The 21,985-nt window shown below is 43.8% G+C and overlaps 1 protein-coding gene across 2 annotated transcripts; it reads left to right on the plus strand.

Moving 5' to 3' along the window:
* Window positions 1-12,746: 12,746 nt before the first annotated feature.
* Window positions 12,747-20,407, plus strand: FAM110C (family with sequence similarity 110 member C). Of its 2 annotated transcripts, none has more exons than XR_008713982.1 (2): window positions 12,747-13,948; window positions 17,378-20,407. XR_008713982.1 is itself a non-coding variant. In XM_055579564.1 (2 exons), the coding sequence occupies exon 1, from the start codon at window positions 12,820-12,822 to the stop codon at window positions 13,726-13,728; it is 909 nt and encodes a 302-aa protein (XP_055435539.1). In that variant the 5' UTR covers window positions 12,747-12,819; the 3' UTR covers window positions 13,729-13,753; window positions 17,378-20,407. The 2 variants fall into 2 exon arrangements, 1 of the variants encoding a protein (XP_055435539.1); XM_055579564.1 differs by having other exon boundaries at window positions 12,747-13,753.
* Window positions 20,408-21,985: the final 1,578 nt, after the last annotated feature.

Here is a 21,985-nt window from a genome sequence, read left to right on the forward strand (position 1 = left end):
TGGTCTTGAAATTGGTCATCGGTGGTCTGATCAGCATCATCTCGATTGTTTTAAGTACAGTTAGTCTTCAGTTCCAGGGTCGGTTTGTTCCTTGAGGCCAGTTCTCAGAATTATGGCGCCTTATGACATGGCTACAGTCCAGTCATCACGTAGTTAACGCTTCCACCTGGCGGGGTTCAGTATCTACAAGACAGCTCACAGGTCATGGCCCAGAATGTTATCTATAGCCCTTGAGGAGGAACTGAAGGTCCTTGACTTTGCTTAATGACTATTAATATTTGGTCTCCTTTGACTGTTTTCATTTGTTTCTGCTGTTCTCACTTCTCTGATTAAACTCACTCTGTGGCTAAAGTTTTTCCATAGACAAAGCCAGGCTGAAGGACACGGCGGCAAGGACCACGAGGCCCCGTTTCAAAAGCACCACACCCCAGGCCAGGAGCAAGGATGCAGCAGAACAGAAGGCTCCTCGGGCCTCTGGGCTCCAGGGCAGCTGGCGTCCTGTGGGCCTGAGTGTCAGGTGACCGCCTGAGGTCAAAGGGCTGGGAAGGGCCTCGGCCCTTGAGGAAGGAACTGCAGAGTCAGAACCGAGGGCACAGAAGCAGCAAGAGGTGAAGGACTGTGCCGTGAGCAGGACACACTTCCGGTTTGCTAGAAATTATAATGATCGACAGAGCAGTCTCTATGTGCGCTATTTCATCCTCGTCTAATAAAAACCAGAGTAAAGTCCTGATGATTGATGTGGCTCTTTCACAACACATGGGTGCATACTCCCCATCACGGGAGCCCAAGGGTGCCCTTGGGACAGAAGAGAGAGCGTTCTTAGGGGAAAAGACTAGAGTAAATCGCCTCAGCTGGCTGTCAGGAATTTCCGGTAGACTTTCCTGCCCCGAGGGCACTGTGGGGACTTTGGGGAATGACGCATACTCTCCTGCCTGCTGTACTGAGTACACTTTGTAACTTAGGGAGCCCAAGGGTTTCAGAATTGAGGGAAAGAGGATTATCTGTGGGTGAACAGGAAAATAATTCATTAGAGAGGAGGGAAGGCTGCTGACTGCATCCGAGATTTCTCCACATACTACCCTTCACCATCCCTACAAAACCTCACGAGTAAGATGAGCCTATCTTGTGCAATATGTCAGGCTTTGTTGCTGACAGAGCCAGGACTTGGTTCCAGACTTCCTGGCTTTACAACCAGCACTCTCCTCCATCCCCAGCTGATGTACAATCAGAACCTGCTCTGTGGGCCAGACCCTGGAGCAGGCTCACACAACCAGGCCTCCTGGTCTATCACTGCCTGGATCCTTAAGAAAAAAGTTTCCCAAAATGAATGAACTTCCTTCCAAAGTACAACATAGATTATTAAACTCTCGATTATCTCCGGAAGTCTATCTTTGCACGGATAATTTATTATTTACCTTCTTGTTTAATTAATATCCAGTTCTTAGTCATCAGTTTTAGAAACTTCCTAATCCCTTTGAATCAGAGGGGAATGCAATGTTGCTTAAGATACCAGCTTGCACTGTGTCCCAGAAGGTCACTTGTCCTGTGCTGCCCAGGGTGAAGGTGCCAACAGAAGGTCACTCGTCCTGTGCTGCCCAGGGTGGAGGTGCCAGGCCATTGAGTTTCTTCCAGCTGCCCCCTCATTACTTGGCACAGACATGGACACAATAGTCAGGTTTCCTAATATAGATTTTTAGGTTCCTTAACCTTCATCTGCCCCCTCAGAACAACTTCACATAACATGAGAACTTCAGTCGATTATTTGAAATCATATTTATTGAAGATTAACATCTGCACAAAGCCTATCTATCTTTGTAGAGAGAATTATAAGCATGTGACCACAATTTGACACCAATGTTTTCTTCTTCTCAGGTTAAAATGTCGCTATTTGAAATATTAAACTCAAGATGAAGCACACTAGGTTCTTGTTAAGAAGAACAATTGGGTCACTTTAGCATCTCGACTGGCTTCCAGTGATACTCCTGAGGAGTGGTGTGTTCGCTTCGCTGCCTGTGGGGCAGCTGGGGATAGTGTTCCCGCTCTGGACATCCTGAGCCTCCAGCATGCGTGGACCCGCCCCCCACGGCCTCGCTCCTGCTGGGGAGCAGCAACCTCCCCTCTGTCCTCCTCTCTCAGCCCACAGGACTCGGAGCTTCTGCTCCAGGACTCAGCTGCCCCTTTTGTACCAGGAAGTTCCTGTTCCCTTTGATTCTGCTTTTCTGATGAACTCGAAGCTGCCTTGAGTGATTATAAGAAAGAAGTTGGAAAACTAGTGACCACAGAGGTTGGAAAAAAAGGTGACCATAGCGATTCAGACTGGTGACTGGATAGTAAGAGAAAACTTAAGAGGAGGTTTTAACAGGAATGTGTTCTCCTTATTATTGAAGCAGGTTTCTAGAAACAGGATATTGATCCTTTTTTTCTGATTTTCTATGAAAATCAGCAAGAGGAAATAAACTTAAATTAAAGCAGAGATATGTTAGTAGCCTAAGAGAAAGAATGTTCATCTTTTCATAACTGACATGGTTACAATGATGTCTTGCTCTACAGTAAGGAGAGGAGAGGATGGGTAGAAAACCTGGCTCCTGATGTATAATAAGAAAGTAACAAATGTATTATCTTTTCAGATCTTTCAGTATTAAACAGGTTTTTATACTGAACGATTTTGTTCTTTCTGAACAAAGCCTGGGTCAGAGTTTTGCAGAACATTGATGTTTGGGACACACACGTGCAAGCACAAATCTTGCTTTCCAGTAAGTTCGAAAAGTTACTTGGCACCAAAACTGAATGACTCTCTGTACTGTAGATGTTCAAAGTGCTGCTGTGAAAGCTTAGTCACAGAAAGGACAAATTAAGAGGCAATTAAGAGGCAATTTGTTTCCCTGGGCATTTTATGAATATCTTCTTCAACAATTCTGTAGACCACTTGGGAAAACAATTTTCTTCCTGGAGTCGGGGGCTAAAGTAAAAAAGTCCCTTTTAAAATATGATTTTAATTTACAGACCCCCAAATTAGAATACTCTAATTTATTTAAGAACCCACTGTTTTGTCACTTTCCTACCCAGAAACATTTGGTGAGCCTGTCTCCCAACATTTCAAACCTCACCGCTGCCTGGCCTCGAGCCCTCTCCAAGCCTGCTGCATTTAGCCGTCACTGCTCCCCACAGCCTGCTCAGGGCCCCCTTCTCCTGGGTCAGGTTTACTACACAAGAAACACTGACCTCTGCAACTAGCAAAGCAGGCATCAGGCAAAGTTCAGAGCAAATCAAATGGAAGTTAGTAGGGAAAAAATTGCATATAGTGACTGTAATTTGAGAAAATGCCTTAGTGAAATTCAAGAACTCTGTGTAATTATTAGTAAAACCCCTGGACACGAGCAAGTGTGCAGCAGAGTCACACAGGGCAGTGGCCACGACACACAGGAGGGTTTTCTGTGTCTGGAAGGAACAAACCGGTGTAATGTCTCCAGCTGCCCTGAAAGAGCAGAGCAGAGCACGGGGAAGACAGAACCACCCCTGACAGCAGGGCCTACCTGATGCATCCGGTGTGAACCTCGTAACCAGGCAGCGTGCATCCTTCTCACTGCAGAGCGCTTTCAGCTCTTCTCAACAAAGCCTATAATCTTCCTCCTGAATTCCCAAGCTAAAGAACTAGTCTTGGGGTGTATTTAACACCTGGACTGCATGTGACTCTGACTTCTATAGTAAAAATGTCTCATCCAAAATGAATAGAGTGAGGTCAGCACTTCTTTGTTGCAGAATTGTCTCAACTGGGCTTTCTCCTGTCTGCTTATGTATCGTATCCTGCTCCCTTCATGATGGGCTCGCAGAAGGCTGGCTGAAACCTCAGGAGTCTGATCTTCTGGATAAGCTAATACAGCTGTGACGTTGATGAAAACCTTCCATTTGCAATTTCAAAATACTGAAACAGTTTATGGTTCCCTTGTATCCCTTTCGAGGATCTCAAAATCCCGGGCACCTGGCTGTAGTGGATGAACCGCCAGCAGGCACCTGCCCCTCCCGCAGCGTCACACGCCTCACTTCACCGTTGCTGGTGTGCAGACACTCCTTTCCCTGCCTTGCCGTTGGTTTGTATTGTTTCTTCCTGCTTTTCCCCAGCTCTCTGTCTCTGTCCTCAGATTTTATCCACAGAAGAGGTAAAGTTTATTTAACTTTATTTGTGTAACTTTAAGACCTGTGTAGGAAAATGGTTGACTGTTTTTTGCCATTCTTGACAAGCCTTTACAAGAGGAATGAGTCACACAGAGCTTAGAGAATATCAGCCTGCCACTGTTTGATCAAAGAGCAGAATTTGGATTTTTGTTTTATACTAAGTAATTGTTTTAAGGGAGCCTTTCTGTGAATTTTTGTTGAGGCAATTTGTTATCCTGAAACGAGAAAACTAATATAAGCAACGTCACTCTTGAGACCTACGCTGTATTCACACGTCAAAACAGTAAAGGTGAACAGACCTGATGTATCACCTGGTCAGACTCCTCCTTCACAAATGGTGAGCTGAGCCCAGAAAAAGTTAACTGACCTACATAAAGACACACACTGGGTTTGAACTGGTGTGTAACTAGAGTGACCATCCAAACTAATAGTGTGACTTTGGCTGAATGGTATAAGCTACCGCGCTAGTAATAACACTAGGACTATGATTAAATAGTATGATTTCAAGTAATAAGTCTATGGGGGGAATGTCTCACTACAGCAGAAATGGATCCTTTTCATGTTCTCTTATGCTCAGGATCCCCTAACCCTAATTTTTAAAGTCAGTTCAGTTCAGTGGCTCAGGAGAGTCCAACTCTCTGCAACCCCATGGACTGCAGTATGACACGCTTCCCTGTCCATCACCAACTCCCGGAGTTTACTCAAACTCATGGCCATCGAGTCAATGATGCCATTCAACTATCTCATCCTCTGTCATCCCCTTCTTCTTCCACCATCAATCTTTTCCAGAATCAGGGTCTTTTCCAATGAGTCAGTTCTTTGCATTAGGTAGCCAAAGTATTGGAGCTTCAGCTTCAACATCAGTCCTTTCAATGAATATTCAGGACTGATTTCCTTTTGGATTGACTGGATGGATCTCTGGGCAGTCCAAGGGACTCTCAAGAGTCTTCAAAAGCATCAATTCTTCAAGCACCACAGTTCAAAAGCATCAATTCTTCAGTGCTCAGCTTTCTTTATAGTCCAACTCTCACATCCATACATGACTACTGGAAAAACCATAGCTTTAACTAGACAGACCTTGTTGCCAAGGTAATGTCTCTGCTTTTTAGTATGCTGGCTAGGTTTGTCATAGCTTTTCTTCCAAGCAAGCGTCATTTAATTTCATGGCTGCAGTCACCATCTGCAGTGATTTTGGAGCCCAAGAAAATAAAGTCCGTCACTGTTTCCATTGTTTCCCCATCCATTTTCCATGAAGTGATGGGACCAGATGCCATGATCTTAGTTTTCTGAATGTTGAGCTTTAAGCCAACTTTTTCACTCTCCTCTTTCATTTTCATCAGGAGGTTCTTTAGTTTTTCTTCACTTTCTACCATAAGTGTGGTGTCATCTGCATATCTGAGGTTATTGACATTTCTCCCGGCAATCTTGATTTCAGCTTGTGCTTTATCCAGCCAGGCATTTCGCATGATGTACTCTGCATATAAGTTAAATAAGCAGAGTGACAATATACAGCCTTGATGTACTCCTTTTCTGATTTGGGACCAGTCTGTTGTTCCATGTCCAGTTCTAACTGTTGCTTCTTGACCTGCATACAGATTTCTCAATAGGCAGGTCAGGTGGTCTGGTAGTCCCATCTCTTTAAGAATTTTCCACAGTTTGTTGTGATCCACACAGTCAAAGGCTTTGGTGTAGTCAATAAAACAGAAGTAGATGTTTTTCTGGAACTCTCTTGCTTTTTCCATGATCCAGTGGATGTTGGTAATTTGATCTCTGGTTCCTCTGCCTCTAAATCCAGTTTGAACATCTGGAAGTTCATGGTTCACGTACTGTTGAAGCTTGGCTTGGAGAATTTTGAGCATTACTTTACTAGCGTGTGAGATGAGTGCAATTGTGCGGTAGTTTGAGCATTCTTTGGCATTGCCTTTCTTTGGGATTGGAATGAAAACTGACCTTTTCCAGTCCTGGGGTCACTGCTGAGTTTTCCAAATTTGCTGGCATATTGAGTGCAGCACTTTCACAGCATCATCTTTTAGAATTTGAAATAGCTCAACTGGAATTTCATCACCTGTACTAGCTTTGTTCATAGTGATGCTTCCTAAGGCCCACTTGACTTTGCATTCCAGGATGTCTGGCTCTAGGTGAGTGATCACACCATATTTGTTATCTGGATCATAAAGATCTATTTTGTATAGTTATTCTGTGTATTCTTGCCACCTCGTAATATCTGCTTCTGTTAGGTCCATACCATTTCTGTCTTTTATTGTGCCCATCTTTGCATGAAATATTTTCTTGAATAAATCTCTAGTCTTTCCCATTCTATTGTTTTTCTCTGTTTCTTTGCATTGATCACTGAGGAAGGCTTTCTTATCTCTCCTTGCTATTCTTTGGAACTCTGCTTTCAGATGGGTATGTCTTTCCTTTTCTTCTTTGCCTTTCACTTCTCTTCTTTTCTCAGCTATTTGTAAGCTCTTCTCATACAACCATTTTGCCTTTTTGCAGTTCTTTTTCTTGGGGATGGTCTTGATCGCTACCTCCTGTACAATGTCACGAACCTCCATCCACAGTTCTTCAGGCACTCTGTCTATCAGATCTAATCCCTTGAATCTAGGTGTTGATAAGTCAGGGAGCCCCTATAATTAAACACAATGGAGAGCAAAATGCCATAATAATTTTTTCCTGGTTGTGCATATATTGAAGTAAAACAGGCTTAACTAGAAGAGGATGAATTGGCACAGGAACACACGCAGACATTTGGAACACTTTGATCATCAAGCAGAAAAACTAACAGTAAATCAACTTGTGAAAAAATGCATAAATTGAAGTATGGCTTATGCTTATTTTTTTAGCATGGTTTTTTGCTGTATCTTGGCAGCTGGAATGGTGTTCTGCATACAGTAAGTGCCAGTAAATGTGTTCTACATAAACAAACATGTTCTACAACATGCTCAGAACCTGAAGGACTGTAATAAGTGATACACAGATTTATTTATTCACTGGTTTACATTACTGTTTTAGTTTTTAATTGTTAAACATATTTTGAGATAAAAGGATAGCATCACGTGCAGATAAAAGAAAAATACAGAGATATGCAGTGTGTCCCTTACCCAGTTTATCCCAATGGTGAGATTTGCAAAACCGTAATAAAATTTCAAAACCAGGATACTGATAGTCATACAGCACAGATGCAGAACATTCCAGTCACCACAGAGGTGTCTCATGCTGCCATTTTGTACTTAGCCCCTCTTCTCTCCCACTTCTTCCCTTAGCCTTGGCCCCACCGATGTGTTCATTGCTACCGTTTTGTCATTTTGAGAATGCTACACAAATAAAACCATACATGTGTAAACTTTCAGGATGGACTTTTTTTCAACACAATTCACTATAGATTCACCCAAGTTGGGTGGATCAGTTTATTCCTATTTCTGAGTAATAGTCCATGGTATGATTGTATCACAGGTTTTGCTTTTTTCCACTTTTTTATTATGGTAAAATATTTCTTGTTACTTGTATAACATGACAATTAACATCTTAACCATTTCAAGTGTTCAGTTCAGTGATGTTAAATGTATCCACATTGTCCTGCAACGATCACCACCATCCATCTCCATGACTCTTTCTCTCTTGTACGACTGAAACTCGACCCATTAAACTATCACTCTCCAGAATCTGCCCCCCCTAGCCCAGGCTACCACCATGAACATTTCTGTCTTCACGGTGTTTTGACTGCCCTAAGTAACTCCATAAGTGGAGGCACACTGTATTTGTCTTTTTGTAACTGGCCTATTTCTCTTGGCATAATGTCTTCAAGGTCGTCCATGTTGCAGTCCATTGCAATAATTTCTTCCTTTTTCAGGCTGAATGAAATTCTGTTGGATATATACACATTTTGCTGATCCATTTATCTACTGAAGGACTCTTGGGTTGCTTCAATATTTTAGCTATTGTGAACAAAGTTACTCTGAACTTGGTATGCAAACACCTCCTCGCTCTTGCTTCCTTTCTTTTGGGTTTATAACCAGAAGTGTCATTGTTGGGACACAAGTAACTCTAGTTGTAATTTTTTTCCACGGAGGTTTCATCATTCTATGCCAAGAGCGCACAGGGTCCCAGTGTCTCCAAAGCATCACCCACACATGCTGCTTTCTGACCTTTCTTTCTTTCTTTCTTGATAGTCGCCATCCTAATGGGCGTGAAGTGGTATATCTTTGTAGTTTGGATTTGCATTTTCCTAATGATAACTGATATTGAACATCTTTTCATATGCTTACTGACAACTTGTGTAATCTTTTTTGGAGAAATGTCTAAATTTATGGTCAGTTTTTGAATTGGGTTTTTGTGTTGCTGAATTTTAGGAGTTTTCTATACATTCTGGTTATTAATTCTGTATCAGATACATGATTGGCAAATATCTTCTCCCATTCTGTGGGTTGCCATTTTAGTCTGTGAATAGTGATTTTGATACATACATTTTAAAACATTTTTATGAATTTCAATTTGTTTGTTTTTTTGTTGTTGTTGCCTGTGCCTTTGGTGTCATATCCAAGAATCATTGCTAATTTCAATGTTATAAAGTTTGGTCCTATGTCTTCTTTGAAGACTTGTATTGTGTTAGGTCTTATATGTAGGTTCTTGATCCAAGTTGATTTAAGTCCAGTTGCATTCTTTTGCATGAGGATATCCAGTTTATCTAGCACCATTTGTTGCAAAGACTATCCCTTCCTTATTCATCTTGGCACTCCCTATAAAAATTCATTCAACCATATATCTGAGGGTTTATTTTAAGAGTCTACTCTATTCCACTGGTCTTTAATCTGTCTTTATGTTAACATCACACTTTTTTGATTTAGCTTGGCAGTAAGTTATAAAACCAGGAGTGTAAGTCCTCCAATTTTTTCTTCTTTTTCAAGCTTTTTTTTTTTTTTTTTTTTTTTGCTCTTTGGGGCTCCTAGATGTTTTAGATGAATTTTAGGATAGGTTTTTTTTCTTTCCTATTTCTGCAAAAATATCATTAGGATTTACATAGGGACTAGATTTAATTTATAGATCATTTGGGGTTGTATTGGGTTTTTAACAAGATTAAGTCTTCCAAACTATTACATGGGATGTAGCTCAATTTATGTCTTCTTTAATTTCTTTTAGTGGCGTTTTGTAGTTTTCATCATATAAGTCTTTTACCTCCTGGTTTAATTCCTAAATATTTTACTCATTATTTGGATACCATAGTAAATGCAATTGTTTTGTAATTTTCTCTTCAGATTAATCAGTTAGTGCATATAAGTGCAGCTGATTTTTGTGTGTTAACCTGCATCCTCCTACTTTCCTGAATTTTTTTCTAACAGTTTTTTTTTTTTTTTCCTGGAATCTTCAGCATTTGCTACATATAAGATAACATCATCTGCAAACAGGAAATTTTACTTCTTCCTTTCTAATCTGTGTCTCTAATCTATGGCTTTGTGTCTTTTTCTTGCCATATTACTCTGGCTGGAACTCAGTACTGCATGGAATAGAAGTGGTGAAAGCAGGCACCCTTGCCCTGTTCCTAATCCGAGACAAAAAGCTTTCAGTCTCTTACTGTTGAGTTTAATGTTCACTCTAGCTTTTTCACATATGACTTTTATTACCTTGAAGTAATTTCCTTCTATTCTTAGTTTGTTGCGTGTTTTTATCTTGAAAATATGTTGAATTTTGTCAAGTGCTTTTTTTGAATCAATTGTAATGACTTTGTATGTTTTTCTTTCTCTTCATTCTGTTGATATTATATTGTTTTATTTTCATACATTGAACCACCCTTGCATTCCAAAATAAATCCCACTTGTAGATAATCCTTTCAGTATGCTGCTGAATTGTGCTTGTTAGTATTTTGTTAAGCAATTTTGCATTAATGTTCATAAGGGGTATTAATATGCAGATTTCTTATTTTATCTTTGGTTTTGGTATGAGGGTAATGCAGACCTTATAGAACGAGTTAGGAAGTGTTCCCTCCTCTTCACTTTTTGGTGAAAATTTAAGAAGAATTGGTTTTTAGTTCTTCTTTAAAAGTTTGTCAGTCAATAATCAGGTACAAGGTTTCTTTTTGATGGGAGACATCTGCTATCTCATTCAATCTCCTACTAGCTACAGGTCTATGTGGATTTTCTATTTCTTCATGATTTAGTCTCTGTAGGTTTCATGATATTTAGCTATTTACTCAAGACTGCCACTATACTTGTCCTATTTTTAAAATTTCACATACATCCTGATCATTTGCACTCCATAAAATATCCTATGGAAGCATGACTGTAAATGGTTGCATGATGCTCCGTCCCATGGGTGTGTCATCCACTATCTAACTTTCTTCCTTTTGTTGAATATATGTTGATTTCAATTGCTTGTCTGCAGTGAATATCTTCATACTGTGAACACATCTCTTCTTGGTTCCACAGGACATATTCTCTGGAGGAGAGTTTCTGGATCATTGGGTCTGTAAGCATTATTCCTGCTCTGATCATGTCTTTGGAGATGATGCCAGGGATAAATGAGGCTCAAAGTCTAAGCTACCAGCTGAGCAGTGAGAAAAATTTATGGAGAAAATTTTGTCAGTATTTTAATATCTTTACCTTAAATACAACTTTATAGTAGTTTTATTCAATACTCATATGTGAATTCACTAACCTTCTTTAAAAATGTGATAATCCACTAATCATAACCACCATAATTAAAACATTTATTTATTGAAAAGTTCGTCTGTGTTGTAAAGCAATTGTCTTCCAAATAAAAAATTTTTTTAAAAAAATTTGATCTGTACCAGACATAGTGCTAAGCCCTTTATATGCATAATCTCATTAATCAATGTCCCAGCCAGTGGGAGTAATGCAGTCTAGTTTACAGTGGAGCAACCTGACCCTAACAAGGAACACCGAGAAGTTCAACCTGACAGCCTCTCCAGAAGCCGGGGCAGAGACCTCATTTAGTGCTCACTAAAAAGCAGTGAATGTTCTAAGCTATACAAATGAAGATTTTTACAAATGACAGAGCAAAGGCCCTGAGAGATTTGTTTTCTGTCCAATGGAACATAGCTAATAAATGGTGGACCCAGGCTCAGACAGATCCCAGATACCCTATGCTTAGGAGTTCTCTCTCTCTCTGAACTGCTGCAACTGCCCCAGTGTAAACATGAAAAGGAGGCATTTGGGGCTAAGCAATTAAAAATATGTGTTTTCTCTGACTGACAATAGACACGGCGGCCTGAGTAAAAGCTGGGCTTTGGGCTCCCACCAGGCCCTCCCACCACCAGTATGCTATCTGTCCATCCCTGGAGCTAGCGGAGGCTCCATCTCTCTCTCTCAGCCAGTTTCAGGGCAACAGGCATCTTTTCACTTCAGTGTGGCATTTTCTGGTGACAGTAACTGGGTAGCCTGGTTCTCAGGAGACCTGGTTTCTTGTGTTTCTATCACTGACTATAGGATATAACCTCAGAGAAACTCCAGGTCTGAAGACCCATTTGGCACCTGCTGGGATTCTGGGTGGTTGGTGGTCAGTGGATGCAGGTTTGCCTAACCTGTTTGAAATCATTGAGCTTCTGCCCCTGCTCACTCACCACCAGTCCGCTTGGTGCCCATTGGCATTTCTGTTAAAAAACAAACAAAAAACCCCAAAAACATCAGACCCAGACCTGAGGCAGCTAGTTGCCTGCAGCCAGGTGTTGCTCCGCACCAGGCGCACTCAGCCACAACCTTGAAAGGTCAGCGTACCATGGAGTTGGCTTTCACAGGAGATAACGTGGACATATCACTGTCTGGCAGTTATCGTTAGTCCTTTGTCCAACTTTAGAAATAATGGAATTTTGGCAATGTTTTCCCTTAGACTTTTTCAGCATTCCTAGACTGATTCACTCCCCTGGTGAACCCGTGGTTTCCGTGTTACACTGATTACGGTAAAAACAGCAGTCTTCTGGGAATGTGTTCAGGCTTTTCCCGAATCCCTGAGCCTTGCCTCCGCAGTCGCTGCTCTCTCTCGAGCCCCGGCATCAGACGGTCCAGTCTGGTCGGGCCACCGGCAGGCCGTCTGGCTGAGCCTGGACCCAGTCCCGGTTCCCTTCTGCCTGACACACAGACTGACCTGTCCTGCGGCGCGTCATAGCCGTTTCTTTCCTACAGTTTAAGAGGAGTGCCCTGCAAGAGCACTCCAGGAAATTAAAGTCACTTTTCAAACATCCCGAGGTCACTTTAAGAATTCAAAGGGCAGGAGACACCTGCCGGGTGGGGGGGTGGCGCCGGAGCCGCTCAGCCCTCCCGGCTCCGGAAGTGCCGGCGTCGGAGGTGACCGCGCCCCGCGGCCGGGAAGGGGCGGTGGGCCCCCGGGGCCGCAGCGACTTGGCCCCTCCCCGCCCCTCTGCCTTGCGGGCCCGCGGGGCTCGGCCCTGACCCCGGAGCAGGTCCGCGCGAAGCCCGGCGGGACCCTGAACAGGCGGGCGGGCCCGGCGCGAGGCGAGGGCGGGCTGGGAGGGGCGGGGCCGGCGGGCGGTACTCCAGTCGGAGCGGACTCTGCCCCCGCCCCGGGCGGCCGGGCACCGGGGCGCCGCTGCTCACACGGAACCGACTCCGGAGCTGGTCCGCTGACGACCGCGCGCAGTCCGAGAGCGTCTCCGCAGTGGGCCGGGCCTGGAGGATGCGCGCTCTGGACGCGCCCGCGAGCGCGCGGCTCTTGTCCCGGGACTCCGGGACCCCCGCGGCCCCGGACGCGGCTGGGCCGGCTCGCAGGAGCGCGGTGGAGAGGCTGGCGGCCGACCGCGCCAAGTACGTGCGCGGCCCGCCTAGGACCGGCCCAGGCCCGGCTGGCGGGGGCAGCAGCCCCGAGGCGACCGGAGGGCAGGCGTGCGTCCCCGGGCCCGGGGTGCGCAGGGCTATAGCGCGGAAGCCGCTAAGGCCGGACTCGCTGGTCATATACCGTCAGAAGTGCGAGTTCGCCCGAGCGTCGGGAGCCGACAGCCCCAGGGCAAGCCTGGTGAAGAAGCTCTTCCAGGGGCCGAGCAAGGACAAGACGCCCGAGCCTCCCGGCGCCGCCCGGGTGGGAGCGGAGTTGGGGGTCAGGGCCCAGGGGGCCGCCCGGGCCGAGCCTGGCCCCTCCACGGCCCCCGCGCCCGCCCGGTCCGTCGGGACGCCCCCCAGGGTCTCGGCTGCGCCCCGCGGCGCGGAGCTGCTGGGGGCGAGGCGCCGGGGGCTGCAGCGCTCGCAGTCCGACCTTAGCTCGCGCTACTCCGTGTCCTTGGCCGAATCGGACACTTTCTTCCAGTACTGCGGCCTGGAGCCCGACGTGGTGGAGGCGCTCGGGCGGGAGAACTTCTCGGCTGAGTCGGACCGCGGCGCCCTCAAGGTCCGCAGCGTGAGCGTGGCCACCTCCGACAGCGGCTTCTCCCGGCGCAGCGGGGAAGACGAGGGGCTGCAGGAGGAGGAGCTGGCGGAGCAGGTGCCCAGCACCACCTCGGTGGTCGAGAGGAACGCGCGCATCATTAAGTGGCTGTACACCTGCAAGAAGGCCAAGGAGACGCCCGGCCAGGGGCTGCAGGGCCCCGCGTGACAGACCCCAGGAGACCCGGGCCGAGGTGTGCCTCCGGGGCCCGGGAGGGCTGTCTGTGAGGCGCGCCTGTGAGGTGCTGGGGAGGGACCGAGCTGGGGAACCCTGCCTTCTAAAGTAACTCGGGGCCGAGACAGAGCCGCAGGGGCGCCTGCGTCAGAAGGCTGCCAGACCCGGCCTGTGCCGGTTCTCCTGAGTGTGCGGCTTCTAGCTGCCAGGAAAGGTAACTCTGTACACTAAGTACATGCCAGTTGGCTTATTACTGTAAAAAGAGAAGAAATTGGCATTCTAAATGCTCCGTCAGAAAGTGCTTTTACACCTCTGCTGTTTCCCTGCGTTGAAATAGCCTGAGAGCTCTGCGTGGGTCCAGAGCTTTGATGCCGGCTGACCGGTCAGGTCCGCGGGGACCCTGGGGGGACTGCGATCTCCCCTCCCCAGAAAGGAAGGCTGTGCGCTTCCTTGAGGCCTTCACCGAGCCGAGAGGAAGGAGGACTTCTCTACAGGATCTTCTCAGCCATTTGGCACTCATTTAGCTCTAAAAGATTTTTGCCTAAATTTTGTTCAGATTGTTTCGAGGCCTTTCTAAGGAGATGCGTTGGGGCAGCTTTGTGCCCAAGAAAGAGCTTCAGTTTTTTTTAATTGAGGGAGGGACTAGATCATAACTAATGTCTTAGAGTTCCACTTGGCAGTGATTCTGTGTTTTATTTGCCTCTGATGATAGCAGGGGAGGTGTATTTCTTCCCCTTGGAGTCAGTATCTCAAGGCTGATCTCAGGAAGTTTTTTCCTCAAGGAAGTAAGGAATGTTTATTTTCACTGTCACCTCTATGGAGAGGGTATTTCTGGGGTAGTGAAGGGAGAAGGGAAGATACTTGATCAGGGTTCTCTTTGAGAACCAAGATTTTAAGCACTACAGCACCTTGTTTTCTCTGACCCTGCACTGACGACTTGCTATAAATGTTTGTAAAGTTAATGTGATAGAAGTATTTTGTCTGCCCTTGAGATAAACTAATTTAAGACATGGTATCAGTCTTCAGCATGGTGGGGGAGTCTGCACTAAGACGTGTTTGCACACAGCTTACCTGTTTGAGGCCTGAAAAATGCCTAACTTCCCCAAGTGGAAGACAGGTCTTAATGTCTAAGATGATCTTAATACAGATGTGACAATTCATAAAAAGAAAAGGATTCAGTGTTCTTTTGAATTCAGAAGGGTCATGACTTACAGACTCCCTTGTAGTTTATTGAGGATTATTGCATTTTCCCTAACCTGAGTCCCCACAGAATGTATAAAGGGAATCAGAATTTAAACTAAAAGCAGTACATTAACTCGTACTTTTCACCAGTTGTCTTGGGGCCTGAGGTGAGTGACTGCTGGCCAGGGTTAGGGTTGGCCATGAACACCTTGATATGGTGGAGGGAAGCTGCAGAGGCTGGCTTGTCCCAGAGGGTCACGGTGTAGCAGATGAGCCCTCAGTGGGGAGTCGGGAGCCTGTCTTCTGTTAGCGATCACTCCCCGACTTTTAGCTTAGGCTCCCATTGTCCATAAAATGGACGTGGATAGCAGAGGGTTTCCAACCTCTATACTTTGTAATTCCATATAGTCTGAAATGTGTTTGTCTGTGTTCCATGACTGTAACCTAGAAAAGGAAAACAACAACAACAGAAAAACTGTTATCTATTGTGACATGACTTTTATGGCAAAGGGAAGTAGTTGAGGCCAGAGGAAAGTGGCACGGGGTTGGGGACTGCCCAGGATGACTGCAGGAGAACAGAGGTGCACTCACTCACCAGCTCCCTCCCTCTTCACAGTGCTGCTTTTTCAAGTGGAGGACCATATCACCTGTCTTCTAAGCTGTTTCATGTTATTGTTCAGAGAAGGGAGATGGTTGTTACACAGAACCTGCCCAGTTTGCTGTGTGTCAGTGGCAAGCATCAGCTCTGTAAAGATTTTCTCTACAAATTTACTCTCATAGACCCCAAACAGCTCAAGTTCTTTGAACTTCAACCCAAGAGACCTAAGGGCTTGCTGCTTGGATAATTGTGAGGAGGAAATGCATGTCCTTTCTCCAACTTATGGCAGGCCTCCCATTTTAATTAATTGAAGGACAGGAAGGTGATTAAACACTGGTAGACAGTGAATTTTCATGAATTTTACACTGGGCAATAGAATACTAAAATTATCAGTCATGGGTTCCAGTGGAATGTCCTCATTCTCCAAACGAGGACAATGTCTGTCCTGACCACAGTCCCCTCAATTCACCACCTTCAGACATGAAATCCCCTCTGAAAAAGAGTCAGGACAGACTCCAGACCCTTCACCTTCATTGGTGAGGGTCTTCTGGCAGCCTGAACAAAATGCAGCTGACCTTTCGTCACAGGATTACTTGCCTGAGAATAGTTCCCTAACTTCTGGAAGCTGTGGAAACAAAACTACAGCTGTAATTTTTCTCTAGTTTATTGTGACATTTGTGTTGGAATCCATACAGATTTGTTTTAGGATTTCATGAAAAATTCAGAAAATTTGAGATGAACGAAGATGTCTTTTCTAGGTGAAAAAGAAAATATATTTTATGTGAAGGTTTTTGTCCTCTTGGTAGATAGAGGTACTATAAAGTAAAATAAAAATATTCCATCCAGAATTAAATAAGAAGTTCATAAATCTATTACCCCATGGATTAAAAATATTTACTTTTCAAAAGTGAGACCATCAGCGATAGAGAATGACTTATAGAAGCTGCATGCGATTCCACTGGGCTCCATGACTGACAGTTACACGTGGATAATTTTGGTATCATATATCCCAGTGTAAAATTCATGAAAACCACTCTTCTGTCTACTGGTGTTTAATCATCTTCCTGTCCTTCAATTCATTAAAATGGGAGGCCTGCCAAAATTTAGGTTTCTGGTTTTCTATCTTTTGCGTAGAATATATGTTACTGATTTTAATATCGTTATAAAAGAATGGCAACTTGTCCTTTGAATTTTTTAGGGATAAATATTGTTCAATTTTAAAGCAAAAATATCAGACATTCCCCAGCTCTTTTCACATTTCTCTTTGATAATGTGGGGTAACTGGAAGCTGGGCGGTAGAACCGTCTGAGCATCTGCACAGATGCCATGGAGCGTGGAGCAGACAAACAGGGCACCCCTGCCTTCCCGCTTCTGTCTTTTCCAACTAGCTTGGTAGTTCGTACTCACCAACTAGGAGTGCATTTTAGGTGAACGTAGTGACCTGAGCTGTAATAAGGCTACCTCCATCATCAGCCCAGCCCCTGAATCTTTCAGAGAGGACTGTGTTTGAAAGGGCAGAACCTGTTTGCCTTTTAAATTGTGTTTGTACTGCTTGCTCTGTGTTCTGTTTTGTTGTCCACCTCTGTGCTAGTGAGCACTGGCCTTACCGATCAACATTCAAAGAAATTTCTCTTTACTGCCTCAGAAAAAGGCCTACAGGGAAATGGATACAGAGCAACCAGATGATAGCTATGTTTGCTACTTATTTCTTTTCAAAGTTTTAAATGCACAAAGGAGATGTGTGAAATACAGAAAGTATCATAAAACCAAAGACTGCAGGGACCAAAGTTTGTAATTCAATGCTTGGCTTTATAACTTTTGCCTAGACTGGTGTTGATTGATAGCTTTTTCCTTACTCCTCAGGAAGCAAGCCTTCTGGACGATGGGGACTCCTTGCAGTATGTCTGGATGACTGGGACCCCAGGCCCATCTTCACTGCCAGGTTTTGTCTAGAGTACCCAAGTATCCATATAATTGCTCTTTTCCCAGGAATAAAACACACCACTGAAGAAGTTTGTCATTTCAGAAGTTTGAAATGCTGTGGAGAAGGTGGGAACACAGAACTTGGAAATTAGCTGAGTTTTAACTGTTATGACACAGCTGAAGCTCTGGAAAATATTTTCTTGTGTTAGGTGGATCTATTTTTGCTTCCAGAGGGCAGCAGAAGAAGGAAAAGCTGCTTGGAAATATCTTCAAGGGCATCTTTCTGAGTGGCTTGCTGACAAATAGGCACCATGATACATTTTAATGATTATTAATTTTGAAAGGAAAAAAGGCAAAGAGCATGAAAGTCAAACACAAATGCCATGGTATTTACTGCTTTCAACCATACTGGACAGATTGGCACTATTTAAATCAAAGTTCTGTGACCATAAGAAGATGTATGCTACACAAATACTGTGGTTAACAAAGAGCAAACACATGCTCACACTTGCACATTCACACATAGACCTCCTTTTCTAGGTACCGCTGCACCATAAACTACAATGAATTCCAGCTGTGCAATTGATCATCTTACGAGGTGAATCAGAAAGCACTCTTACAACCACTTGAGAGCTGCAGGGTCACGATGAGTGCCACTCCGGATGGGCTGTGGACATGCAGTGGTAACATAAAAAGATAAAGAGTTGAAATACTGCTAGGAAACCTTTCTGTGTACCTGGACAGTTTCTTAGAATTGGCAGAATACTGAAGCTTCCTTCCTTCAAATCTGTATCAGTGGTCCTCTTCTGCAGCACCGTGTCTGATATGCCTCCTTGGTTCTCTTGTCCCCAACTTCCGAAAAGGATAAAAAAGACCTCTATTTAGGCAGAACATGGACTCATGACATGTGAAATGCCCTACATTTTGGTCTACTTCGCACCCTCATCTATCATGCAGTCATTCCAAATTTGGCAGCAGTTCGTTGCCTGAATAGGATGCTGTCTGAATAGGATGTTTGAAACAAGGGCAGCCCCTTGGGCAGCTGGGAGACTGTCGGGTTGGAGTGTTCTTGGTAAGGAGTTACTGTGACCCTAAACCTGTCCTGGCTCATGACACTCAGAGTAAATAAATTTCAAGTTCAGAACCTTCGGAGAGAAGTTTGTGTATCCATGAAAACAACCCAAAGACAACCTGTCACCCAGTCAAAGTTCACAATGTTTCATCAAAATACATCTAAGAATATAATTATTAGAGCAGGGAGGGAAGAGAAATGGGTTTCTCAAAAGTAAAATATTTTATAAACCAATTTTGATACATTCATGTATTTGTTTAATACTGTATTCTATTTTTGTAACTTTTGCTGTGAGAATAGGTCCTGGAGTTAAATATTTATTTTTATGTAAGTATTGGTCTTCAGATAGTTTTCCGACATTTCATACGGTTTTGGTTTTTGCCAGTATAATTTTAGTCATTCTGTCCTTGGTTATCGTTTTGTACGTTGTTTAATTGAATTTTCCATGTGACTCAGCAGCATGTTCGGGACTCTGTACTGTGCTCAGCACTGTAGGGACTTGTTTGCCAATAAGTCACGGTTGTGCATTTGGGGAGGATACCTCTTCAATGTAGACTCTATAAAGACGAAGATTCCCTGCTCTAAGAAAATTTTCCCTGTTTTTTTTTTTTTTTTTTTTTTTTTAATGCTGCTATTTTGCTATTCACTATTCACTGGATTATACTTAATTTAAAAGATAATGTCAAAAATGAGAATTTTCTTTAAAGGATCTTTTGTATTTGGAGTTTCCCTATTTGCAGATTCCATTAATTTTTTATGTGAATGCTTTAAGTGAAATTGTTATGTGCCTTTCTACTGTCAGAATAGGATAAAGTATATCCTAGGTCAGATTTATCTGAGATCAAAATGATGTGAACTCTGCCATTCATGTGGGCTTCCCTGGTGGCTCAGTAGTAAAGAATTTGCCTGCAGTGCAGGAGATGCAGGAGACGTGGGTTCAACCCCTGGGTCCTGGGGCTCCCCTGGAGGAAGGCATGGCAACCCACTCCAGTACTCTTGCCTGGAGAATCCCATGAACAGAGAAGCCTGGCAGGCTGCAGTCCATAGGGTCGCACAGAGTCCAACACCACTGAAGTGACTAAGCAGCAGAAATAGCTACCAGCCACCCATGTAATAGATGAAAACCAGGAAAACAAATTGGTTACTGTTTAAAAGCACTGAGATCTTCCAGAAGCATTTGTGTGTCAATGACAGTGACTCTCTGAAGTAAATGTCAGGGGTGTGTGTGAGGCATGAATAGGGTGTCCCCAGACCCCAGCAGGATCAGGTTAACACTCCCTCTTGTGTGTCTGGATTCAGGCCTCAGCTCAGGGGCTGAGTGTGTGGCTGGTGGCAGGAAATCCTTTCCTAACTCTGAATTAACCCAAATTGCTGAGTGACTCTGAGAAAATCAGACTTTGTAGCTCAGTCTGAATAAAAAAGTTTATAATTGGTTTCACAAGGATGAACAGTAGTTATTGCTGCAAAATAGTTTCATTTGTTCAGGAAAGAATAGCATATTAGGTAATATGATTAAGTACAATGGAAAGGAAAAGTTATTGAAAAATAATTGATAAAACCTGGAAAATAGCTTGACAGTATATAGTTCTTTAATATATGGATACAGATTACCAGTGCCTCAGACTTAAAGGTAGTTATGTGACTGAAAGGTAGTTATATAACTGAAGTTTTCTCATTATGCATATAGTTTTTAAACTGCTGGTCACTGACGCTGGAATAAGAAGCAGGCTTGACCAAGCATCGCCCTTTTCAGTGGGTTAAAGGGCACTGCTACAGGTATTGTTGGTGACGCCATGAAATATCAGGCCCAGACGATTGTTATGGCAGTCTAAATAGAGTTCTTTTTTTACACACTACTTGCAACATGAGTGCAATATTGTATATTCTGTATCAAAGAAATAAACTATTTTTTGTCATTTTTAATATAGCTTTGGGAATTTGTACAATATTAAAAAATTGAAGCAAGGCTATGGTTATTATAATTACTCATATCTTTTGCTTTCTCCCTCCTAAATATTACAGCAGATTATCAGTCAAAATGAAGAGTGCATTCTAAAACCTGAGCTAGGAGAATCATGTGGCATCTGAAGTCTCCAGTTCTCCCCAGAGCTGGAATACAGTAAAATCAGTTTGAATATTTAGCACATTGGTTTTCTTCGTTTCATCACTCTTTTGCTTATTTTTTTCCTTCATGGCTTATTAGTATAATTGTTGTAAAATGAGTTCAAAGGTAAAATGAGAGTATAGTTTGTAACCTTTCCTGTTAGTTAACTCATTGCTGAAGGTAGACTCCGTGCCCATCCGCTTTGCTGTCTGTATCTGCCCAAATGGGAGACGTGGGCCTGAGCCACGGTCTCTGCATCACCGTTCTCACCGTGCCAGGCCGGCTGCCCTTTCAGTCCTACCGTGGCTTACATACAACTCCACATAAGCAACCAGAGATCCTTAGGGAGAACCTTAAGGGTTCTTAAGGAGAATAAATGGTTCACCCTGTATTTCCATGGAGATAATGGACAAACCCTCAGGGGCTGGAGCAACTGGAACTGTTCAGAAACAGTCCAGATACTGTGCTGTGTGGCTTCCATTGCAGAATCCAGTAGCAGCTGTCATTTTCTTCCTTCAGGCAAACATGATTTCTTACTCTTCTGTTTCTCTTTGTGAAAAACAAAGTGATGCTCAGTGGTTAAGTGTTTAAACTTTGCTTGCATTTCCAGTGGTGAAGTAAATTTATATAATCATTGAATGTTCCAGATTGGAAATGTCAAACGAGAAGGAAATTAAGTTATCAACCAGGAGCTTACACCTCTAGTCGTGAAAGTAGGAGGGAACAGCTCATGGGGAGAAAATACAGAAACATCAGAAAATGTCCTCCTGCTCAATAATATTTTCCTGACTATCTGCTACAATGCCCCCAAATTCTACAATGGTCATCTTTGTGTTATCTCCTTGAAAACTGTCATTAAAATTGAAATGCTTTCTGAAGGTGAGAATGTATTAAACCATTGATAACCATTCATCTTTAAGTCAAAACAGAATAGTAATTGTTTTAGAAAGTGAGAACCCAAGCTGCAGAAGCAGATCTGGAAAGGCAAGCGTGAGGGACGCTCAATTTTGATCTTAAGTAAGACTCTTATCTCAAGTGCCAGATTGGAAATTACCAGCAAACCCACATCCTGCTGCTGAAGCCCTCATGCTTCTGGGCAGCAGCAGTTGTGACCAGGGACAGCCCGCTGATGACGGCAGAGTCACAGGTGCGCACTTCAGTTCAGTTCAGTCGCTCAGTCGTGTCTGACTCTATGACCCCATTAACTGCAGCACGCCAGCCCTCCATGTCCATCACCAACTCCCAGTTTACCCAAACTCATGTCCATTGAGTCGGTGATGCCGTCCAACCATCTCATCCTGCCCTCAATCTTTCCCAGCATCAGGGTCTTTTCAAATGAGTCAGCTCTTCGCATCAGGTGGCCAAAGTATTG

The sequence above is a fragment of the Bubalus kerabau genome, chromosome 4 (genome assembly GCF_029407905.1).
Source record: "Bubalus kerabau isolate K-KA32 ecotype Philippines breed swamp buffalo chromosome 4, PCC_UOA_SB_1v2, whole genome shotgun sequence".
Lineage (NCBI taxonomy): Eukaryota > Metazoa > Chordata > Mammalia > Artiodactyla > Bovidae > Bubalus > Bubalus kerabau.